Source organism: Amia ocellicauda, chromosome 8, assembly GCF_036373705.1.
Source record: "Amia ocellicauda isolate fAmiCal2 chromosome 8, fAmiCal2.hap1, whole genome shotgun sequence".
In the NCBI taxonomy this organism is placed as follows: domain Eukaryota; kingdom Metazoa; phylum Chordata; class Actinopteri; order Amiiformes; family Amiidae; genus Amia; species Amia ocellicauda.
The window spans coordinates 21,710,492-21,734,123 of record NC_089857.1 but is presented as its reverse complement, the minus strand read 5'-3'; the positions used below and the strand labels follow the sequence as shown (position 1 = coordinate 21,734,123).

The 23,632-nt window shown below is 39.0% G+C and overlaps 2 protein-coding genes across 2 annotated transcripts; both read left to right on the top strand.

The window, feature by feature from the left end:
* The first annotated feature begins 876 nt into the window (after window positions 1-876).
* On the top strand, window positions 877-4,521 carry LOC136754660 (C-C motif chemokine 19). Its single transcript, XM_066710688.1, has 4 exons — window positions 877-1,055; window positions 1,874-2,003; window positions 2,107-2,221; window positions 3,078-4,521. The coding sequence occupies exons 1-4, from the start codon at window positions 995-997 to the stop codon at window positions 3,111-3,113; spliced, it is 342 nt and encodes a 113-aa protein (XP_066566785.1). The 5' UTR covers window positions 877-994; the 3' UTR covers window positions 3,114-4,521.
* A 4,641-nt stretch (window positions 4,522-9,162) lies between these two features.
* LOC136754659 (C-C motif chemokine 19) lies at window positions 9,163-12,911 on the top strand. The gene is made up of 4 exons (XM_066710687.1): window positions 9,163-9,354; window positions 10,178-10,307; window positions 10,411-10,525; window positions 11,382-12,911. Exons 1-4 carry the CDS (start codon window positions 9,294-9,296, stop codon window positions 11,415-11,417), a joined length of 342 nt encoding a protein of 113 aa, XP_066566784.1. The 5' UTR covers window positions 9,163-9,293; the 3' UTR covers window positions 11,418-12,911.
* The last annotated feature ends 10,721 nt before the right edge of the window (window positions 12,912-23,632 follow it).

The window sequence follows — 23,632 nt, the reverse complement described above, 5'->3', positions numbered from 1 at the left end:
GAAATAACCCCAAATGAGAGAGAGATTGGTATTGCCTTGATTATACAGCTGTAATATCACGTTTTAAAATGCATGTTTTAGAGTACTATCATGATTTAAAAATAAATTAAATCTTAGTTTTCTGCCCTCCTTTTTTTCTTTTTGCTTATTTACTTTATACACAACATTATGAATGGCTTACCTGCATTTCATAGTGTGATCCTTTTCTAGTTAGTCTTCTTTAAATGATCACATGTATTGTACAGCAGTCATAATAGTTCAGTAGTAATATGTTGAATAAATCGTTTTATCCATTCAGCCGGAGAAGCTATTCTTACAACTGCAGGTGTTAGCAATGTCACTCAGATATTTCAATTCACCTTTGGTCTCCATACTATTTAAATACAGGGTTTTCTTGTTTGTTTCTATAACACTTTATTTTTTCTTTTAGGATTTATTTTATTTTTATTTTTTTATTTTGTTTGTCTTTTGATTCCTTTTTTAGAATTCTTCACCCAGTCTATAGAAGACAGGACTTCTAGGATAGCTTTTTTTATGAATTGCACTCGTTCAGACATGTAAAAGTTGTATATCTAGACATAGTGTATTATTATTATTATTATTATTATTATTATTATTATTATTATTATTATTATTATTATTATGTAGTCATATGAGTTATGTTGTAAGGTTAAGTAATCTTATTTATTTTTTAAAACCTAAAGTGCATCAAATACAGAATTGAAATATTTGTCATATCATCAGAACATAACCATGAATGCTGAAAAAAAAAAACATTCAGGGAAAAAAAGGAGGGGTGGAGGGGAGGAGGGGAGGAGGGCTGGACTTCCTACATGTATCATAATGAAACCACATCTGGGCATAAAGGGAAGATGCCATCTCTCAGCAGACAGCAGTGCACTGGAGCTTCAGCAAGGCTTGGAGATTGTAAAGAGTCCAGCAGCAAGAGCTTTCTCTCTCCATCCTTGTCAAGAAGATAACAGCTGATACCACCATGGCTTCCAGCATCACATCTGTCTGCATCTCCACATTCCTCATCTTCTGCTGCTTCAGAGGTAGCTTTTACTGAATATGTTTCAAGATAGATAAGTAGATACTTTTATATATAGAGAGAGAGTTCCTGCCTGAGAAGTTTTTTAATTTAACAACCAAACACTGTCATGCAGCTGAAAAGTCATTGTGTGTGTGTGTGTGTGTGTCGGAGTGAAAGTATTAAAGTATTCAAATTGAAAGCAAGAAAAGTCAAACAATGGCTTCAACCTGAAAGAGTTTTTCCAGATTAAGATTTCAGGTACAACTTGTACCAGTATGTTTTCTTGCCACCAGGGGGACTTTTATGATTTGATAGCAGTTATTCAAGAAGTTGAAGAGCCTCTGAAGTTTGTACAAGAGATAAGATGTTCGTACATTGTTCAAACAAATGGTCATTGGGTTTTGTCAATAAACATTGAAGAGGAGGAGAGAGAGTAACTATTCTAGTAAATAGAGAAAGAAAAATTAAATTACCTCTGGGGGACGGGGGAAGTGGTACAAGACCTGGAGAGGGTTAGTCCTCCATTTGCAGTCTTCATATCTTTGTGCATCATTGATTTGATGCATTTTTTCGGAATAACAATGTGAGCGAAATGTTAAGATTGAATCGATGTCTATGTTGTCTGGGAATCTGCTGGCACATATTTCTATTTGGTGAAGGGGAACTCCTTGCTCTGCGGGCACATGTAATAGCAGCAGATCCACGATGCATTGTCTCACGGCTGCAGGTTGGAAATCGAAGAGCTGGTGTATTCATTCAGAATTGATGTGGTGTGGAGTCTGGGATGTATCCGTTTCTTACCTATTATAAGCCAACTGACTGAAGTCATCTCCCCCCCAGCTGCTCAAGGAGACATCAACATGGCAAAAGACTGTTGCCTGAGGGTCAGTGACAAGCCCATCCCCCTCCACGTGGTGAGAACCTACATGAGTCAAAAAGTTGGTGACGGCTGTGACATTAGTGCAATCATGTAAGTACTTCTGTTTTGCATGTTTTAAAACCTAAAACAGCACCTGGGAAGCCAGTTAACAAAAAGAACTGAGTTTTAATGTAGACTGATTTGTATTATTCAGCTTCATTACCAAGGGTGAACTGAGACTGTGTGCCCCAACTGGACTAGCCTGGGTGAAGGATCTGAAGATCAAGGTGGACTCGAGATGGGCCATGTGCAGGACCAAGAACTTCAAGGTAACGTTGTAACCCACAATTACTTCACTCAATGAATGCAACGTACTGTCAGATTCAGGTCTTGCTTTAAGGGCAGGTTTTGGGTACATTTCTACAAATTGGAAATCTAACATTCTCTTTCAACATATTGGGTTACATCAGAATAACACATGCATACCTCATGCTCTTCACCTGAGTTCTGCTATTAATCACATGTATAACAATGTTCGGGTCGGGGTAGGGGTAGGGTAACAGACAAGGTTTGGGGTTAGGGCTTAGGCATGTGATCAACATCAGATCTCAGTGAACGTGCATGAGGCGTTCATGTGTTATTCCCAACATAACCCAGTATGTGCTTTCCTGTGGAATTAATAAACTAATTCATTAAGAACTGGTGCCCATTATTGTACAGTGTTATGGTTTAATCATGTATCCTTCTCTTCAATTCATATACTTACATACAGCAAGAGATTGCACTGCCTGGCACTGTGACCACAAACTGGCTTTATTTTCAAAACCTCTTCCTTCTTACTTTCAACAACAAAAGTAGGCACCACAAAATAGACAGTCATTCAAGTGTGTAAAGCAAGACTGAAAGATATGCCAGGGTTTTCTCTTGATGTGGGATTTCCTAATCAAAGATCAGTTACTGCCAATATCCCTCATAACCTGCGGTTGCTCGCCGTTCCTTAAAAACGAACCAATAATAATTACAATAATAACAAACAAACAAAAAAAATGGGGTGGGCTGGTGTCGTGTCTATTATGCATAAACATTTGTTTTTCCTATAATGTAAACAGGTCTTTCTGCGAACATAAATTGTGCAAAATGTATGATATACAATGTCCAATATGTGTTTGTTTGTTTTCTTCACAGCCTAAAAGGTGCCATAGCCTGAGGCGGGGAAAGTAGAAAGCTTGAAGAGAGACCTTCATAAACTCACAGAAGGTCACTGGATTTGGGAGGGGAACAAATGACCATTAAAATGTGATATTACAAAAACAAATGCACTATATATATTGAACAAAAGTTGTCAATGCTGTTATGGAAAGTAGAGGACGTAAAACTTGTGATTTTCCAGTTTACTGTTCGGCATTCAATATTCCAGAAGGGAGAGTGGGATTCATTTTTTTAAAACAATAATAATCATCAAGTGGTGATGCATTTTATTGCAGTCAGTCTCAACTGATAGTTGTTGTTTCCAGGACCAAGTTAACTGAGGGGGGTGGGGGGTTGGGACCGGGTTTAATGTTTTATGACTGTATATTAGCCTGCAAAGCACAAATCAGATTCATTGTGAATTATTCCTACTTTTCTATCTATTCATTATTTCACACATTTACAGCATGAGTAGTACAATTTCCAAACACTTTAAAACTATGCCAGCAATGGACAAATGTGCATCTAGTAATAAACAGGATGTGCGAACAGGCCAGAATGAAGTAATTAGGTGAATTTCCCATCGAGAAGTAGGAATTTAAGGCACACTCCATGTAATAGCATGGAGTACCATACAGAAGTTATGATAAGCTTTTAAAATTCTCCTTTGACCATATATGTGATAATTGAATACGTGTTGAGTGAAAGGATTTTATTATTTTCAGAAGCAATACATTTACAATTAGTTCAGGAAAGGGGAAAAGTAAGGCATGAAAACTTGACAATTTAATTAACTGAACAAAAATGCATTGTTTTCATGTTTTATTACTTAAGCAGTAAAAATATTTTAATATCAACTTTGTTTCTTCAACCTTCCTTTATTTTAGTTAGCAAACACAAATATTGATAATTGATGTGAATTCACACTGTGAAGGACTAAAATAAGCAAAAGATCAGGTGTCAGATGTGTAAAGTCTCTCATAAAATACAGTTTAACACACTGCCTATGACTATTACTAATGGAGAAAGTCAAAACAAAACCAAACAAAACTTGTTTTTCTTTTAAAATAGCATTTTGGAAGGTAGGACACATTAATCAAGGCTCCACAGAGAAAATGTGAAACGTAAAGATTCATAACAAGAATGTGTTTTTTTTATTCTTCTTTAAGAATAGCAGTTACATGTTTTATCTTCTGAGTCTTTAATACCTTATAAAGCAATATGGCAGAATGCTATACCCTGCTCAATTCAGTGTCTTCAGCAACAGCAGCAAAGCAGCTAAGCTCCAATACAATTGATGAATTGATGATGTTTTTTCAAAGCTATATTTTATATATTGTTTTGTTTGTTGTTTTAAGATATGTACTTTACTTTGTATGTGTTTGTACTTGTTTGTTTATCTCTAAAATTTTTTATCTCTAAATAAAGGTATTTCATACAATATTATGTATTCTGTCCTTTTTTCTCATGCATAAGGTTCATCTGTTATATTGTCATTCTCGGGGAATAAAGGCAATTCACAATGTGTCGCTATGACATTAGACTAAACCTAATTTCTGCCCTTTTGATGAAGCATGAAACTGTCCTGTTGTGCATTACTTTGGAGTTGCGGATGTTGTTAATATGGTAACAACATAGGGTCTGAAAGATATGGTAAATAGTGTTTATTATCATTATCATCGTCAATCATCGGAATGTTTAATAACTGTAGATTCATTCAATCTGACAATCATAAGAGATGTTTTCTACAGAAGCCATTAGAAACCAAACATGCCTTGTACTATTCCCAATTTCATTGTAAAGGCTATCTTCTTTAATGTTTGCCATATGATATTATATATATATATATATATATATATATATATATATATATATATATATATACACTCACCTAAAGGATTATTAGGAACACCTGTTCAATTTCTCATTAATGCAATTATCTAACCAACCAATCACATGTCAGTTGCTTCAATGCATTTAGGGGTGTGGTCCTGTTCAAGATAATCTCCTGAACTCCAAACTGAATGTCTGAATGGGAAAGAAGGGTGATTTAAGCAATTTTGAGCGTGGCATGGTTGTTGGTGCCAGACGGGCCGGTCTGAGTATTTCACAATCTGGTCAGTTACTGGGATTTTCACACACAACCATTTCTAGGGTTTACAAAGAATGGTGTGAAAAGGGAAAAACATCCAGTATGCGGCAGTCCTGTGGGCGAAAATGCCTTGTTGATGCTCGAGGTCAGAGGAGAATGGGCCGACTGATTCAAGCTGATAGAAGCGCAACTTTGACTGAAATAACCACTCGTTACAACCGAGGTATGCAGCAAAGCATTTGTGAAGCCACAACACGTACAACCTTGAGGTGGATGGGCTACAACAGCAGAAGACCCCACCGGGTACCACTCATCTCCACTACAAATAGGAAAAAGAGGCTACAATTTGCACAAGCTCACCAAAATTGGACAGTTGAAGACTGGAAAAATGTTGCCTGGTCTGATGAGTCTCGATTTCTGTTGAGACATTCAGATGGTAGAGTCAGAATTTGGCGTAAACAGAATGAGAACATGGATCCATCATGCCTTGTTACCACTGTGCAGGCTGGTGGTGGTGGTGTAATGGTGTGGGGGATGTTTTCTTGGCACACTTTAGGCCCCTTAGTGCCAATTGGGCATGGTTTAAATGCCACGGCCTACCTGAGCTTGTTTCTGACCATGTCCATCCCTTTATGACCACCATGTACCCATCCTCTGATGGCTACTTCCAGCAGGATAATGCACCATGTCACAAAGGTTGAATCATTTCTAATTGGTTTCTTGAACATGACAATGAGTTCACTGTACTAAACTGGCCCCCACAGTCACCAGATCTCAACCCAATAGAGCATCTTTGGGATGTGGTGGAATGGGAGCTTCGTGCCCTGGATGTGCATCCCACAAATCTCCATCAACTGCAAGATGCTATCCTATCAATATGGGCCAACATTTCTAAAGAATGCTTTCAGCACCTTGTTGAATCAATGCCACGTAGAATTAAGGCAGTTCTGAAGGCGAAAGGGGGTCAAACACAGTATTAGTATGGAGTTCCTAATAATCCTTTAGGTGAGTGTATGTGTATATATATATATATATATATATATAAATTTGTGAATAAAGTGAAGCAGTTGGGAAAGTATAAGAAAACATGTATTATTGTAGTTTATTCCAAAAGTGTAAAAGTGAGAAAGCTCACCAAGGTTGTGATTGCAATCACACAGCAATTAAAAACCACAAAAACTACTGTTCAGTAATTAACCGGGCTTTAGTGTTTAACAAGTTCTGTCAGTAGGGGGGTGGCATCTCAGCATGAATGTGTAAAGTTCTCCAGGTTGTAGTACAAGTTTTGAACTTCGCTGCGGGGACAGGAATATCAGTTCTAAGGCATAAATCAAAATACAAATCAGTACAACCATACAATAATCTGAAACTCTCTGGGGGATTGTCAAATTGTATGAGATTTCAGGTGTAACTAAACCACATGAAATACTTTGTGTAGAACAATTACACAGGAAACTATGTACAAGGATTTCAGACACACAGAGGACTTTGCAAACCACCTCTTAATCTTAGTTCTTCACTGAAGTCCTGTATTGAACGACATGAAACTATAGGAGGTTAAAGTATGGCTTCCGGCAAACTACTCAGGTATTTGACTGCAGTACAAACCAGCACTGATTCACCAATTATTGTTGATTCAATGATCACATACCATTATTCTTCTTAGAAAGAAGGATTGGGAAATAGAATAGTGTGCGTCACACCGCCAGTTTGCCTCCGAGCCAAATCAAGCTGACATGGGAAGCTGAAATAGGCACGCTGGTCACTGGGTGTTTGGTGTATTCTTAATACAATTAATAATTTCATGGTGAAAAACACAATCTGATGTGTTTATAGCTTCTTGCAAATCAGTGCCCCTATTTTGTGATTTATCATGCATCAGATGGGATCCTCGTCTTGTTGCTCTGTTTCCTGTATCATCTTTCTGAAATGACTCCACAGAACCCTTGCATTGTCTGCTGATGAAGGAGATTACCCAATGCTTTCGTTTGGAGTTCAAATTTAATTAAATGCTGTGTTCCAAAACAGCAATGCAGAAAAGATAAGGTCACATTCCCAAGTGATTCCTTGTAAAGAATTGCCAGTGTTTTTGTACTTCCAATAGTTGATGTAACAAAACAAAATTTGTTTTTGAAAGAGAGAGCAACACATTACATCCAATAAAACATACTTGAGCATCGACTCTGATTATTCCAACTACTGCATTGACCCCAAGAGTGCAATTCCAGAAGTTTGGTTCTTGAACTCACTCAGTCACTGTGAACAAGAGTGGAAGTGACGCAAAGTGCTTTTCTGGCATTGATTATAATTATAATTTTCTAACTGAGGACAGTTTGTTTTACAACAGTGACAAGTAAGTATAAATTCACAGACATACACCGATCAGCCATAACATTATGACCACTGACAGGTGAAGTGAATAACACTGATAATATCGTTATCATGGCACCTGTCAGTGGGTGGGATATGTTAAGCAGCAAGTGAACATTTTGTCCTCAAAGTTGATGTATTAGAAGCAGGAAAAATGGGCAAGCGTAAGGATCTGAGCGACTCTGACAAGGGCCAAATTGTGATGGCTAGACGACTGGGTCAGAGCATCTCCAAAACTGCAGCTCTTGTGGGGTGTTCCCGGTCTGCAGTGGTCAGTACCTATCAAAAGTGGTCCAAGGAAGGAAAAGCAGTGAACCGGCGACAGGGTCATGGGCAGCCAAGGCTCACTGATGCACGTGGGGAACGAAGGCTGGCCCGTGTGGTCCGATCCAACAGACGAGCTACTGTAGCTCAAATTGCTGAAAAAGTGAATGCTGGTTCTGATAGAAAGAGGTCAGAACATACAGTGCATCGCAGTTTGTTGTGTATGGGGCTGCGTAGCCGCAGACCAGTCAGGGTGCCCATGCTGACCGCTGTCCACTGCCGAAAGCGCCTACAATGGGCACGTGAGCATCAGAACTGGACCACGGAGCAATGGAGGAAGGTGGCCTGGTCTGATGAATCACGAGTTCAAGGTGTTGACTTGGCCTGCAAATTCCCCAGATCTCAATCCAATCGAGCATCTGTGGGATGTGCTGGACAAACAAGTCCGATCCATGGAGGCCCCACCTCGCAATTTACAGGACTTAAAGGATCTGCTGCTAACATCTTGGTGACAAATACCACAGCACACCTTCAGAGGTCTAGTGGAGTCCATGCCACGACGGGTCAGGGCTGTTTTGGTGGCAAAAAGGGGGACCTACACAATATTATGCAGGTGGTCATAATGTTATGGCTGATGAGTGTATAACCTAAAATGTGTTATGCTTTATTTTTTATGTAGGCACAGAGAACAACAAAATCATCATCATCAAATGCCTAAGAATTATGCACCTATTTATGAACAGACGGGTAACAAATAAAAGGAAAAACCTGAATAAATGAGTGGAGGAACATAACGAATGCAGATGCCTCCAAACAGGTGTACTGCATGATACAATTAAGCATTTAACATCCTATCATGCTATGTGGCATGTATAAAAATGCTGAGCAGGCCCAGTTGGCCTTGAATTTGGATCAAGATGACAAGAGGAAAGTATCTCAGTGACTTTGAAAGAGGGAGTCATTATTGGGGCACAAACGGCAGGAGCTTCAGTCACAGAGACGCTCAACTGGCTCGTGTTCTGGACAAGTGGGCAAGTGCACGTGTGGGACACCAAGAGAACGGTACAGGCCTGACTGCTTGACCCCTACAGTGAGGGGGTCCAGAGGCTCTGTTATGCTTTGGGGGGCATTTTCCTGGCATGGTTTGGGTCCACTTGTCCCCTTAGAGGGAAGGGTCACTGAATTATGTTGTAAGGTTGAGTGTATCAAATACAGAATTGAAATATTTGTCATATCATCAGAACATAACCATGAATGCTGAAAAAAAAAAAAAAACATTCAGGGAAAAAAAGGAGGGGTGGAGGGGAGGAGGGCTGGACTTCCTACATGTATCATAATGAAACCACATCTGGGCATAAAGGGAAGATGCCGTCTCTCAGCAGACAGCAGTGCACTGGAGCTTCAGCAAGGCTTGGAGATTGTAAAGAGTCCAGCAGCAAGAGCTTTCTCTCTCCATCCTTGTCAAGAAGATAACAGCTGATACCACCATGGCTTCCAGCATCACATCTGTCTGCATCTCCACATTCCTCATCTTCTGCTGCTTCAGAGGTAGGTCCCCAGCTTTTACTGAATATGTTTCAAGATAGATAAGTAGATACTTTTATATATAGAGAGAGAGTTCCTGCCTGAGAAGTTTTTTAATTTAACAACCAAACACTGTCATGCAGCTGAAAAGTCATTGTGTGTGTGTGTGTGTGTGTCGGAGTGAAAGTATTAAAGTATTCAAATTGAAAGCAAGAAAAGTCAAACAATGGCTTCAACCTGAAAGAGTTTTTCCAGATTAAGATTTCAGGTACAACTTGTACCAGTATGTTTTCTTGCCACCAGGGGGACTTTTATGATTTGATAGCAGTTATTCAAGAAGTTAAAGTTGAAGAGCCTCTGCAATTTGTACAACAGATAAGATGTTCGTACATTGTTCAGACAAATAATGGTCATTGGGTTTTGTCAATTAACACTCAAGTAAATAGTAAATAAATAGAAAGAAAAATTAAATTACCTCTGGGGGACGGGGGAAGTGGTACAAGACCTGGAGAGGGTTAGTCCTCCATTTGCAGTCTTCATATCTTTGTGCATCATTGATTTGATGCGTTTTTTCGGAATAACAATGTGAGCGAAATGTTAAGATTGAATCGATGTCTATGTTGTCTGGGAATCTGCTGGCACATATTTCTATTTGGTGAAGGGGAACTCCTTGCTCTGCGGGCACATGTAATAGCAGCAGATCCACGATGCATTGTCTCACGGCTGCAGGTTGGAAATCGAAGAGCTGGTGTATTCATTCAGAATTGATGTGGTGTGGAGTCTGGGCTGGGATGTATCCGTTTCTTACCTATTATAAGCCAACTGACTGAAGTCATCTCCCCCCCAGCTGCTCAAGGAGACATCAACATGGCAAAAGACTGTTGCCTGAGGGTCAGTGACAAACCCATCCCCTTCCACGTGGTGAAAACCTACATGAGTCAAAAAGTTGGTGACCGCTGTAAGATTAGTGCAATCATGTAAGTACTTCTGTTTTGCATGTTTTAAAACCTAAAACAGCACCTGGGAAGCCAGTTAACAAAAATAACTGAGTTTTAATGTAGACTGATTTGTATTATTCAGCTTCATTACCAAGGGTGAACAGAGACTGTGTGCCCCAACTGGACTAGCCTGGGTGAAGGATCTGAAGATCAAGTTAGACTCGAGATGGGCCATGTGCAGGACCAAGAACTTCAAGGTAACGTTGTAACCCACAATTACTTCACTCAATGAATGCAACGTACTGTCAGATTCAGGTCTTGCTTTAAGGGCAGGTTTTGGGTACATTTCTACAAATTGGAAATCTAACATTCTCTTTCAACATATTGGGTTACATCAGAATAACACATGCATACCTCATGCTCTTCACCTGAGTTCTGCTATTAATCACATGTATAACAATGTTCGGGTCGGGGTAGGGGTAGGGTAACAGACAAGGTTTGGGGTTAGGGCTTAGGCATGTGATCAACATCAGATCTCAGTGAACGTGCATGAGGCGTTCATGTGTTATTCCCAACATAACCCAGTATGTGCTTTCCTGTGGAATTAATAAACTAATTCATTAAGAACTGGTGCCCATTATTGTACAGTGTTATGGTTTAATCATGTATCCTTCTCTTCAATTCATATACTTACATACAGCAAGAGATTGCACTGCCTGGCACTGTGACCACAAACTGGCTTTATTTTCAAAACCTCTTCCTTCTTACTTTCAACAACAAAAGTAAGCACCACAAAATAGACAGTCATTCAAGTGTGTAAAGCAAGACTGAAAGATATGCCAGGGTTTTCTCTTGATGTGGGATTTCCTAATCAAAGATCAGTTACTGCCAATATCCCTCATAACCTGCGGTTGCTCGCCGTTCCTTAAAAACGAACCAATAATAATTACAATAATAACAAACAAACAAAAAAAATGGGGTGGGCTGGTGTCGTGTCTATTATGCATAAACATTTGTTTTTCCTATAATGTAAACAGGTCTTTCTGCGAACATAAATTGTGCAAAATGTATGATATACAATGTCCAATATGTGTTTGTTTGTTTTCTTCACAGACTAAAAGGTGCCATAGCCTGAGGCGGGGAAAGTAGAAAGCTTGAAGAGAGACCTTCATAAACTCACAGAAGGTCACTGGATTTGGGAGGGGAACAAATGACCATTAAAATGTGATATTACAAAAACAAATGCACTATATATATTGAACAAAAGTTGTCAATGCTGTTATGGAAAGTAGAGGACGTAAAACTTGTGATTTTCCAGTTTACTGTTCGGCATTCAATATTCCAGAAGGGAGAGTGGGATTCATTTTTTTAAAACAATAATAATCATCAAGTGGTGATGCATTTTATTGCAGTCAGTCTCAACTGATAGTTGTTGTTTCCAGGACCAAGTTAACTGAGGGGGGTGGGGGGTTGGGACCGGGTTTAATGTTTTATGACTGTATATTAGCCTGCAAAGCACAAATCAGATTCATTGTGAATTATTCCTACTTTTCTATCTATTCATTATTTCACACATTTACAGCATGAGTAGTACAATTTCCAAACACTTTAAAACTATGCCAGCAATGGACAAATGTGCATCTAGTAATAAACAGGATGTGCGAACAGGCCAGAATGAAGTAATTAGGTGAATTTCCCATCGAGAAGTAGGAATTTAAGGCACACTCCATGTAATAGCATGGAGTACCATACAGAAGTTATGATAAGCTTTTAAAATTCTCCTTTGACCATATATGTGATAATTGAATACGTGTTGAGTGAAAGGATTTTATTATTTTCAGAAGCAATGCATTTACAATTAGTTCAGGAAAGGGGAAAAGTAAGGCATGAATTTAATTAACTGAAGTTTAATTGAACCACTGAATTTTCTTTTTTAAACATTTATAAATATTAATCAGCACTGTATTAATTTCATATACATACAAAAATGCATGGTTTTCGTGTTTTATGACTTAAGCAGTAAACATATTTTAGTATCAACATTGTTTCTTCAGCTGTCCTTTATTTTAGTTAGCAAACACAAATATTGATAATTGATGTGAATTCACACTGTGAAGGACTAAAATAAGCAAAAGATCAGGTGTCAGATGTGTAAAGTCTCTCATAAAATACAGTTTAACACACTGCCTATGACTATTACTAATGGAGAAAGTCAAAACAAAACCAAACAAAACTTGTTCTTCTTTTAAAATAGCATTTTGGAAGGTAGGACACATTAATCAAGGCTCCACAGAGAAAATGTTATGAATCTTTACGTTTCACAAGAATGTGTTTTTTTATTCTTCTTTAAGAATAGCAGTTACATTTTTTTTTTATCTTCTGAGTCTTTAATACCTTATAAAGCAATATGGCAGAATGCTATACCCTGCTCAATTCAGTGTCTTCAACGACAGTAGCAAAGCAGCTAAGCTCAAATACAATGTATTAAATTGATGAATTGATTAAGTTTTTTCAAAGCTTTTTTTTATATATTGTTTTGTTTGTTGTTTTAAGATATGTACTTTACTTTGTATGTGTTTGTACTTGTTTGTTTTATTCAATCATTATTATTTTTTTATCTCTAAATAAACTTATTTCATTCAATATTATGTATTCTGTCCTTTTTTCTCATGCATAAGGTTCCACTGTTATATGAGGTTTAATAACTGTAGAGTCATACAATCTGACAATCATAAGATGTTTTCTACAGAAGCTATTAGAAACCAAACATGCCTTGTACTCTCCCCAATTTGATTGTAAAGGCTATCTTCTTTAATGTTTGCTGTATGATAAAAAACAAAAATGTAATTTGTCACAATCTGCTGATTTGCTGAAATGGTCTGCAAGTATTTTAGTATGGTTACTGTGCTTTTCTAATAAGACACCTCACCAGTGAGCTCTTCTCATTTGTAAGCTCTCTTATCTTTCTGTGGTCTGAGATCCTGCTCACCAAGGTTGTGATTGCAACCACACAGCAATTAAAAACCACAGAAACTACTGTTCAGTAATTAACCGGGCTTTAGTGTTTAACAAGTTCTGTCAGTAGGGGGGTGGCATCTCAGCATGAATGTGTAAAGTTCTCCAGGTTGTAGTACAGGTTTTGAACTTTGCTGCGGGGACAGGAATATCAGTTCTAAGGCATAAATCAAAATACAAATCAGTACAACCATACAATAATCTGAAACTCTCTGGGGGATTGTCAAATTGTATGAGATTTCAGGTGTAACTAAACCACATGAAATACTTTGTGTAGAACAATTACACAGGAAACTATGTACAAGGATTTCAGACACACAGAGGACTTTGCAAACCACCTCTTAATCTTAGTTCTTCACTGAAGTCCTGTATTGAACGACATGAAACTATAGGAGGTTAAAGTATGGCTTCCGGCAAACTACTCAGGTATTTGACTGCAGTACAAACCAGCACTGATTCACCAATTATTGTTGATTCAATGATCACATACCATTATTCTTCTTAGAAAGAAGGATTGGGAAATAGAATAGTGTGCGTCACACCGCCAGTTTGCCTCCGAGCCAAATCAAGCTGACATGGGAAGCTGAAATAGGCACGCTGGTCACTGGGTGTTTGGTGTATTCTTAATACAATTAATAATTTCATGGCTTCTTGCAAATCAGTGCCCCTATTTTGTGATTTATCATGCATCAGATGGGATCCTCGTCTTGTTGCTCTGTTTCCTGTATCATCTTTCTGAAATGACTCCTGTACAGCCGTTATTAATGTTTTATATAAACTGTATTTTGTTTTATATTAGAAATAACAATAATATGCATACTGAGCAAAAGTAGATTTGTCAAGCTAGCAACAGGCAATTGTCCAGAGGATATGCTCTGGACATTCTCCTCTCCACTTTGACTTCTGTTCATTATGATAAGAGGAACAGCCAAACGGATCAATAGCCCACAGAAACCAGTTTGTTTGTGGTTTCCTGTTCTTCTCTCAAGGCTGAAGATGCTACATTATAGTGATTGACTACCTCATTGTGCATTGTTAAAGAAATGTGAGATTGGGCAGTTTGTATGCCACAACATGAAAACACCTGCTTCCATGATGACCCCCACTGCTCAGGAAGACCACCACAAAGATTCAGAAACCTGATCTCAAGACAACACTTTGGGAAATCTGTCTGTGCCCCTGCCCACAGACCAACATGTCATGCATTGTATAAAAGGCTGTCCACTTCTGCTGTTCAATAAGTCTCTGCTGAGGAAGAGTGCTTCCATGTCGGGCCCCTTCCAGGCCTGGCATGTTAAATAAATACATTTACCATCTATGCATCCAGACTGGGTTCTTCAACTCCACAGAGCCCTTGCATTGTCCGCTGATGAAGGAGATTAACCGATGCTTTCGTTTGGAGTTCAAATTTAATTAAATGCTGTCTTCCTAAACAGCAATGCAGAATAGATAAGGTCACATTCCCAAGTGATTCCTTGCGAAGAATTGCCAGTGTTTTTGTTTTTGAGAGAGAGAGCAACACATTACAGCCAAACACAACATACTTGAGCATTGACTCTGATTATTCCAACCACTGCATTGACCCCAAGAGTACAATTCCAGAAGTTCGGTTCTTGAACTGACTCAGTCACTGCGAACAAGAGTGGAAGTGATGCAAAGTGCTTTTCTGGCATTGAGAAAAACTGTCCTGAGCAGGAAAATTATAATTTTCTAAATCAGGACAGTTTGTTTTAAAATAGTGACAAGTAAGTATAAATACACAGACATATAACCTAAAATGTGTTGTGCTTTATTTTTTTTATAATGTACGCACAGAGAACAACAAAATCATCATCATTAATCATCTAGGAATTATGGATCTATTTATGTACAAATGGGTGACAAATTAAAGGAAAAACCTGAATAAATGAGTGGAGGAAAATAACTAATGCAGATGCCTCCACACAGGTGTACTGTATGATACAATTAAACAATTAACATCCTATCATGCTCTGTGGCATGTATAAAAATGCTGAGCAGGCCCAGTTGACCTCGATTTGAATCAAGATGGCAAGAGGAAAGGATCTCAATGCCTTTGAAAGAGGGGTCATTATTGGGGCACCAATGGCAGGATCTTCAGTCACACAGACATCAACTGGCTCGTGTTCTGGACAAGTGGGCGAGTGCATGTTTGGGACACCAAGAGAACGGTACAGGCCTGACTGCTGGACCCCTACAATAAAGGGGTGCCGAGGCTCTGTTATGGTGTGCGGGGCATTTTCCTGGCATGGTTTGGGTCCACTTGTCCCCTTAGAGGGACGGGTCACTGGCAAAGCTTTATAAAGCTATTCTGAGTGATCACCTATATCCTATGGTGACACATTTCTATCCTGATGGGAGTGGTCTCTTCCAGGATGACAATGCCCCATCCACAGGGCACGAGGGTCACTGAATGGTGTGATGAGGTGACTCAAATGCTATAGCCTTCACACTCACCAGATCTCAACCCAATTGAACACCTATGGGAGATTTTGGACTGATGTGTTAGACAGCGCTCTCCACTACCATCATCAAAACCCCAAATGAGGGAATATCTTTTGGAAGAATGGTGTTCATCCCTCCAGTAGAGTTCAGAGACTCGTAGAATCTGTGCCAGGAGCATTGAAGCTGTTCTGGCGGCTCATGGTGCCCAACACCTCACTGAGACACTTTATGTTAGTTTTTCCTTTAATTTGTCACCCGTCTGTACAGTGAGGGAAAAAAGTATTTGATCCCCTGCTGATTTTGTACGTTTGCCCACTGACAAAGAAATGATCAGTCTATAATTTTAATGGTAGGTGTATTTTAACAGTGAGAGACAGAATAACAACAAAAAAATCCAGAAAAACGCATTTCAAAAAAGTTATACATTGATTTGCATGTTAATGAGGGAAATAAGTATTTGATCCCCTATCAATCAGCAAGATTTCTGGCTCCCAGGTGTCTTTTATACAGGTAACAAGCTGAGATTAGGAGCACTCTCTTAAAGGGTCTTAAAGTCTTAAAATACTTATTTCCCTCATTAACATGCAAATCAATTTATAACTTTTTTGAAATGCGTTTTTCTGGATTTTTTTGTTGTTATTCTGTCTCTCACTGTTAAAATACACCTACCATTAAAATTATAGACTGATCATGTCTTTGTCAGTGGGCAAACGTACAAAATCAGCAGGGGATCAAATACTTTTTCCCTCACTGTATATGTATGTATATGTATATGTATTTGTATGAAAGAAGGCAACAAAGATTTGCAGGTGCAGGGTTGGATTGTGTGTTGTTTTTCAGACTCAGGCATGTGTGATTCATACAGACAGACAGTGATACACACTTTCAAAGTCTGTTGGGAGAATTCAAGCTCATCTCTCCTGTAAGAACAACATGTTACCAGGTGTATATATGTGGGGTTAGGGGACACGGTCTGCCCCAGGTGTTGTGCAGAGTTTAGTTAAAAGGGATTTGCAAACCACTCATTTGGTGAAGCTTTAGGGAATCAGTCACGCATGCGGGCTGACAGCAATGACGATGAAACCACATCTCTAGTTTACTACCATTCAATCGCACGTTTTTCTCATGAAAACTCCTATGTCTTCTCAGGTTCACATACTTTGGCTCTTCAGTCACACATCTTCAGAAATGCATTGCAGTCTATTTTTGCCGTTCAGCCTTAGGCATCTACCAGAACATGCTCATGTTGGCCACATTCTTTGTTTTCGCAGATGCTTTGATCACCTTAGTCAGTAGAATAAATTGTAGCCAAAAAACACATTAATTGAACTTATTTTTTTGGTTTAGTTGTAATTTCCACTACTCACACAGCATAAAGAAAAAACCACAAAAAAAAAGGCAGAAAATTCCATGGTCCTTCAAAAGCAACCCTTAGCTGACCCATTTTCTAACAAGCCTAGAATTATTAGTTGGGTCTGGAAAATACCTGGAGATAAAACAAAAAGGGGACTATCCAATACTTAATGAAATAGAGATCCTGCATGTTATAGCCCTATAAATGTAACTGAAGCTCATGAATTGTGTGAATCTCTTTGTCTGAGCACCAAAACCAGAATATAAAAGCAGTGTAAATGTTTATCGCAATCTGCAGCGACACTTTATTCTCATTGTTGTTCTCAAATCTTTGACGTCCGAGATAACTTTCTCAGGCTGACAAAACCAGCTATGCAATGGAAAAATAATCAAGCTGACATTTTGACATTCAACAGAGAATGAGCAACAGGACAATTCATTAAAACATCAAAGCCAGTACCTTAAAAAAATACATAACAATATGGAAACTACCTGTAACTTTATTCTGTAGAAAGAAGATGAAAATAAAAAATATATAATAATGAAACCTTATAGCAAAACAGAACAATAACAACAACAACAGGGACCAGGAAAACCATGGAGAAATACATAAGATTCCAGTCAGTATCAGCTAAAAGCCCCCTTACTCAAAACGTCCAAAGAAGTTTCTTTTTAGACACAGCTCAAGGTTACTGAAGAATATTTAACAAATTTCCCTGATTGGAATTGCAGCTGCTGAGCTCTTGTGTTTCTTATATCTTTTTAACAAGCGGTCAGCACGAGATGAGTGTTTGTGTGAATCTGCTTTCAGCAGCGGCTAGAGTCACAGCCAAAGGTGTAAGGAAAACCTTAAGATGGGACACAGCAAGAGCCCAGTAACAAGAAAGGCAGAGTTAGATCCGTCTTAGTGACCATAAATATATACCAAAAAGGGTAATGTCAGGGAGCTTCTCCACTCCAGAGGACATTGCACAATGACTAAAACAAATCTCACACCTACTCAGTTTCAAGATGTAGATCATTTGAAAGTACAAGTTCATTTGACATGGGGGAATTCCACATAAGATGCCGAGGGCCAGGACAGGTACAACTGTATCACGTCAGCAGTGAAAGCACAAAAGAACATGTGGAAAAGAGCCTTGAGGAACAGGTACCATCCCTGGGGAGACTCGCACAGCTCTGCGCCAACTCTTGGGAGAGGCTCTGGACAGCGGCCAAGCCGTGGGAAGCCGCATTTCCTTTTTCTAACTTGAATCAACAGTGCCCGGTGTCATTTGTTATTTTTCTTTGGAAAAGCTCAGATAAGAATTAATAAATTAAAGTTCCAAGGAAAACAAAAGCTGTTTTGTCTATGGGGGGAAAAAACTACCAACAAACAAAACCAAAAAAAAAACAACAACTTCACACAGCACCGTGCTACAGGCCTTCCCTTCACTTCAGCAGCTCAACATCAATTGTACAGGAGTGAATCTCTACTTATATAGTTTTTGAGCTAGCTTCAGGACACTCCCCTCAACTAAGCCCCACCCACGTGTCCATATAAAGAGAATTATAGTGTTTTCTATGTATAAGACAATGGAGATCAAGACAAGGATCATTTTCTGAATATGCATGAACTCCAGAAGCTTCTCTTATCAAAAGTAAAAGAACCCAACAAACGCAACAGAGAAAAGAACAGTCTAGTGGTACGTTCTATTACTGGGAAAGAATGTCATTAGTCTAAGTACCAATTTACTAAATGTGCAAAACAAATTATAAAAAAAGATTTCCGATAGTTTATTGGAAATGAGTTTCTTTGCTGACTACATTAAAGAAAGATGGAGAAAACATGTTGTTGATATACTTACATTCTTATTCACTCAGACTTCATATCCTGTCTATTTGTCTCTCTCATTATTAGCCAAATAGGCCCCAAGGTTTCCCAAACTAACAAGGCTCTTGGCCACAGAGGATGTCCCTGGAGTTGACGTGCTCTGAAAGACAGATTATCCGCGAGCTTTCCAACAGTAAACTTGTTTGCTGGGTTCTCTCGGGGTACAGCCTTTTCCATGCACTCTCTTTTAGATAAAGTGGAGTATTATTTCAAACAAATTGAGAGTCAGGCTGATATCTATATTGCTCTCCTTGTATCCATTTTAGATTATCTTTATCTAGGTTTAATGTCCTCTCTCTCAGCTTTACGAACAACATGTCAAATACCAGCTGGAATGAATCTCGTTAAATGGTTTTAAGGGTTTTAAACATCTCAATCTAATCACGGCCTCACCATTGTGCTACACAAAAGAGCTGTTAGGTCTGTGGTAGAAGGGTAGGACTGCTGCATCCATTACAGAACGAGCCTGACGTTTATGAAATGTTTCATAGATAATTGTTTTATTGGAGCATTGGAGTGTCAGATTTACAAACTGGCTGTTAGGCAGACACTTAAGTACCAGGGAAAGACTTTCTCTGACATTTTCTTTCTCCAAGGTGATATCATTCTCATTAACTGTAAGTTTGGAGTGGAGTAGCAATACTCTTTTCAACTATGTACTACAAGTGGTCTGTTTTCATGCATGGTTGTTGGCATCAGCAGATTCCCACAGCAGATAGACAACACTTTTCATTTGGCAGCGGTTTAACTAGGGCATAGTTGAACATGTGAGTGCCTTGTATACAGTAACTGCCTTTTTTTTTTCTTATAGTAAAAAGGGACTTTCCAAGTTCCAGTCTTTATGGGAAGATGAGAGCAGGGGGTTATTGACGCACAGACAATCAAATAAACAAACAAAAGCTAAATGAGAACAGAAGACCATTCCCACTGTTTGGACATTTAACTATACCTTTGCAACTAAGAAATCCAAATAAGAACCTTATTATATATGCATGTGGGAGTATCAAATCTCATACATTTCCAGATATACAAAACATTTGAATGTTTTATATTTGTAATAACCCACAGTTGAGGAAGACTGTAAAGGACCTTATGGAATTGTAGAATAGGTCAAACTGCATTGCAGGTCAATCACTGCCCACTTTAATGCCAGAAACTCCAGTTTGGGCAAGGGGTACTTCTTCAATGCAGTCAATAGATTTCTGCAGGTAAAATCTGCAGGCCTCAAACCTTCTGTGTACTCCTAATACAGAACAGCACCAAGTCCATCATAAAAAGGCCTCCTCAGGTAGGATGTATGGCTTTGTGGTTTTACCTGAAATGTATAAATACAAAGTTGAAAAAAAAATACAACATACAATTGCATTTACTGTTTATTTAATTATTATTTTTTAAGATTTTAAGATGAACATCTGGTTTACAGATGTTTCAGCTGTGCGTCACTGCTGATGAATCATCTGGTTTGCCTGTGCCAATCTCTCAGCCCTGCACAGCGGACATTTTTCAGTCAACGTGTCATATCAGACTGACAGCGCCATCTGGCGGCCATTGCGAACAACACGGGTATCAAACCTGCAGACAGGCGTCCAAAACATTCAATTCTCTTTTCCCATTAGAAATGTCTGTATAGTTTACCAGTGTATTTACTTCTTTGTTACTATGGTTCTGTAAAATATATAATGGGATGGTAGCTTATAGTGCCATCAGAGTGCAGTATCATGGTTTACTATGTTATGATACCATAGTAAAATGGTATTGTTCTGTCTTATGGTGCAGTCATAATACTTTGGTCTACTATTATGCTAATTCCTCGTCATTCAAAAAATACATAAAAGGAAAATTTTGAAACATTTGACCTCCTTACAGACATATATTTTTATTATAATGTATTTTTTGTATTTTGTCCAGACAGATAGATTGAGTAACAGATAGATATAGCTTTTGCTGCTTCCACCAGGTGACAGTACTGTGATGAGCAGTTCAGTATAATCTAAATTCATATTTGGAATAACTGTTTTGTAGAAACCCACTGGGTACACAATGATCGTTTATTGGTTGTACAGTGAGGGAAAAAAGTATTTGATCCCCTGCTGATTTTGTACATTTGCCCACTGACAAAGAAATGATCAGTCTATAATTTTAATGGTAGGTGTATTTTAACAGTGAGAGACAGAATAACAACAACAAAATCCAGAAAAACGCATTTCAAAAAAGTTATAAATTGATTTGCATGTTAATGAGGGAAATAAGTATTTGACCCCTTCGACTTAGTACTTGGTGGCAAAACCCTTGTTGGCAATCACAGAGGTCAGACGTTTCTTGTAGTTGGCCACCAGGTTTGCACACATCTCAGGAGGGATTTTGTCCCACTCCTCTTTGCAGATCCTCTCCAAGTCATTAAGGTTTCGAGGCTGACGTTTGCCAACTCGAACCTTCAGCTCCCTCCACAGATTTTCTATGGGATTAAGGTCTGGAGACTGGCTAGGCCACTCCAGGACCTTAGTGTGCTTCTTCTTGAGCCACTCCTTTGTTGCCTTGGTTGTGTGTTTTGGGTCATTGTCATGCTGGAATACCCATCCACGACCCATTTTCAATACCCTGGCTGAGGGAAGGAGGTTCTCATCCAAGATTTGACGTTACATGGCCCCGTCCATCGTCCCTTTGACGCGGTGCAGTTGTCCTGTCCCCTTAGCAGAAAAACACCCTCAAAGCATAATGTTTCCACCTCCATGCTTGACAGTGGGGATGGTGTTCTTGGGGTCATTCCTCCTCCTCCAAACACGGCGAGTTGCGTTGATGACAAAGAGCTCAATTTTGGTCTCATCTGACCACAACACTTTCACCCAGTTCTCCTCTGAATCATTCAGATGTTGGCAAACTTCAGACGGGCCTGTACATGTGCTTTCTTGAGCAGGGGGACCTTGCGGGCGCTGCAGGATTTCAAGTCCTTCACGGTGTAGTGTGTTACCAATTGTTTTCTTGGTGACTATGGTCCCAGCTGCCTTGAGATCATTAACAAGATCCTCCCGTGTAGTTCTGGGCTGATTCCTCACCGTTCTCATGATCATTGAAACTCCACGAGGTGAGATCTTGCATGGAGCCCCAGACCGAGGGAGACTGACAGTTATTTTGTGTTTCTTCCATTTGCGAATAATCGCACCAACTGTTGTCACCTTCTCACCAAGCTGCTTGGCGATGGTCTTGTAGCCCATTCCAGCCTTGTGTAGGTCTACAATCTTGTCCCTGACATCCTTGGACAGCTCTTTGGTCTTGGCCATGGTGGAGAGTTTGGAATCTGATTGATTGATTGCTTCTGTGGACAGGTGTCTTTTATACAGGTAACGAGCTGAGATTAGGAGCACTCCCTTTAAGAGAGTGCTCCTAATCTCAGCTCGTTACCTGTATAAAAGACACCTGGGAGCCAGAAATCTTGCTGATTGATAGGGGATCAAATACTTATTTCCCTCATTAACATGCAAATCAATTTATAACTTTTTTGAAATGCGTTTTTCTGGATTTTGTTGTTGTTATTCTGTCTCTCACTGTTAAAATACACCTACCATTAAAATTATAGACTGATCATTTCTTTGTCAGTGGGCAAACGTACAAAATCAGCAGGGCATCAAATACTTTTTTCCCTCACTGTATTTGAGTCGCGACGTCAGGCTACCAAAATATAACCAACCAGTCTGTTTGAGTCGATACTTCAATGAAATAACCCATACACACTGTTGGAGGTGTGTGTGTTAGGACAGTACTGAAAGCCTATTCTGACATATTATTTCAGTTTTACACCCTGTGTCATTATTATTTACCAATTGCTGATACTTTAACCCGAAACAGCTGACTTTTCATGTTTTTGATCGGCTAATTGTCCAATAATAAAGTGCCAATTAGCCAATCAGAGCTGGGGTTCATGGCTGAAGCTGCTGGCGGTGACCTGTCACAGAAGAAAAGAAGAGAAAACAGGCAGAACAAGTCCCCATATACCTTCTGAGCATTACTTTTACCCCATCTGTTCACAATAGCAACAGCATCCTGCTATTGCTCACAGTGCTCAGTCCACAGTTAAAGATGTGGCTCATCACAATACCAATACTCACGGCATGTATAGGCTAAATATCTGTTATCCTGACCGAGATACAATTGCAGCATATTGGATTTGTGTTGAAAATCTCCAGTTCACATTGTCCGCTGCACACTTTTCTCGAAAGCTGAAGAATATAACACAATTGTCCATTTAAGAAAATAATCATAATCATAAGAAGGATTTTTTTTAATTATTATTTCAATGTGTTTTTGTATCCCTTTTATAAACGAGATAACCAACTAGGAGCCGGTTGCATACTCAACTCCCAAGCAGGACTTGAAATCCACTCAAAACTACACTCTAGTTAAAGCATGATGGGAAATGTCGTTTTGAAGTCCTGCTTGGGAGTTAAGTCTAGATTATGGTTTTAATGCAACTGGCTCCAGGTCTTGTAGGTTCTGTTGTGTTATATTAATGAATTTGCTACAAGAATATTGAATTGTGAGTAGGTCAGCTGCTGTAGTTGTTTAAAATGTGTTTATTGCTGATCATATTTGGGATGCAATCAAAAATTTACGTGACCAGATTTTCCAGTGCCAAAAAAACAGCCTGATATTTGCAGTGTCCCCC

Excerpts from the sequence above, each read along its gene's own strand:
- LOC136754660 (XM_066710688.1), top strand. The coding sequence starts at position 995 with ATGGCTTCCAGCATCACATCTGTCTGCATCTCCACATTCCTCATCTTC. Across the intron at positions 1,056-1,873 it reads CATCTTCTGCTGCTTCAGAG|CTGCTCAAGGAGACATCAAC; the intron begins GTAGCTTTTACT and ends TCTCCCCCCCAG. Across the intron at positions 2,004-2,106 it reads TGTGACATTAGTGCAATCAT|CTTCATTACCAAGGGTGAAC; the intron begins GTAAGTACTTCT and ends TGTATTATTCAG.
- LOC136754659 (XM_066710687.1), top strand. The coding sequence starts at position 9,294 with ATGGCTTCCAGCATCACATCTGTCTGCATCTCCACATTCCTCATCTTC. Across the intron at positions 9,355-10,177 it reads CATCTTCTGCTGCTTCAGAG|CTGCTCAAGGAGACATCAAC; the intron begins GTAGGTCCCCAG and ends TCTCCCCCCCAG. Across the intron at positions 10,308-10,410 it reads TGTAAGATTAGTGCAATCAT|CTTCATTACCAAGGGTGAAC; the intron begins GTAAGTACTTCT and ends TGTATTATTCAG.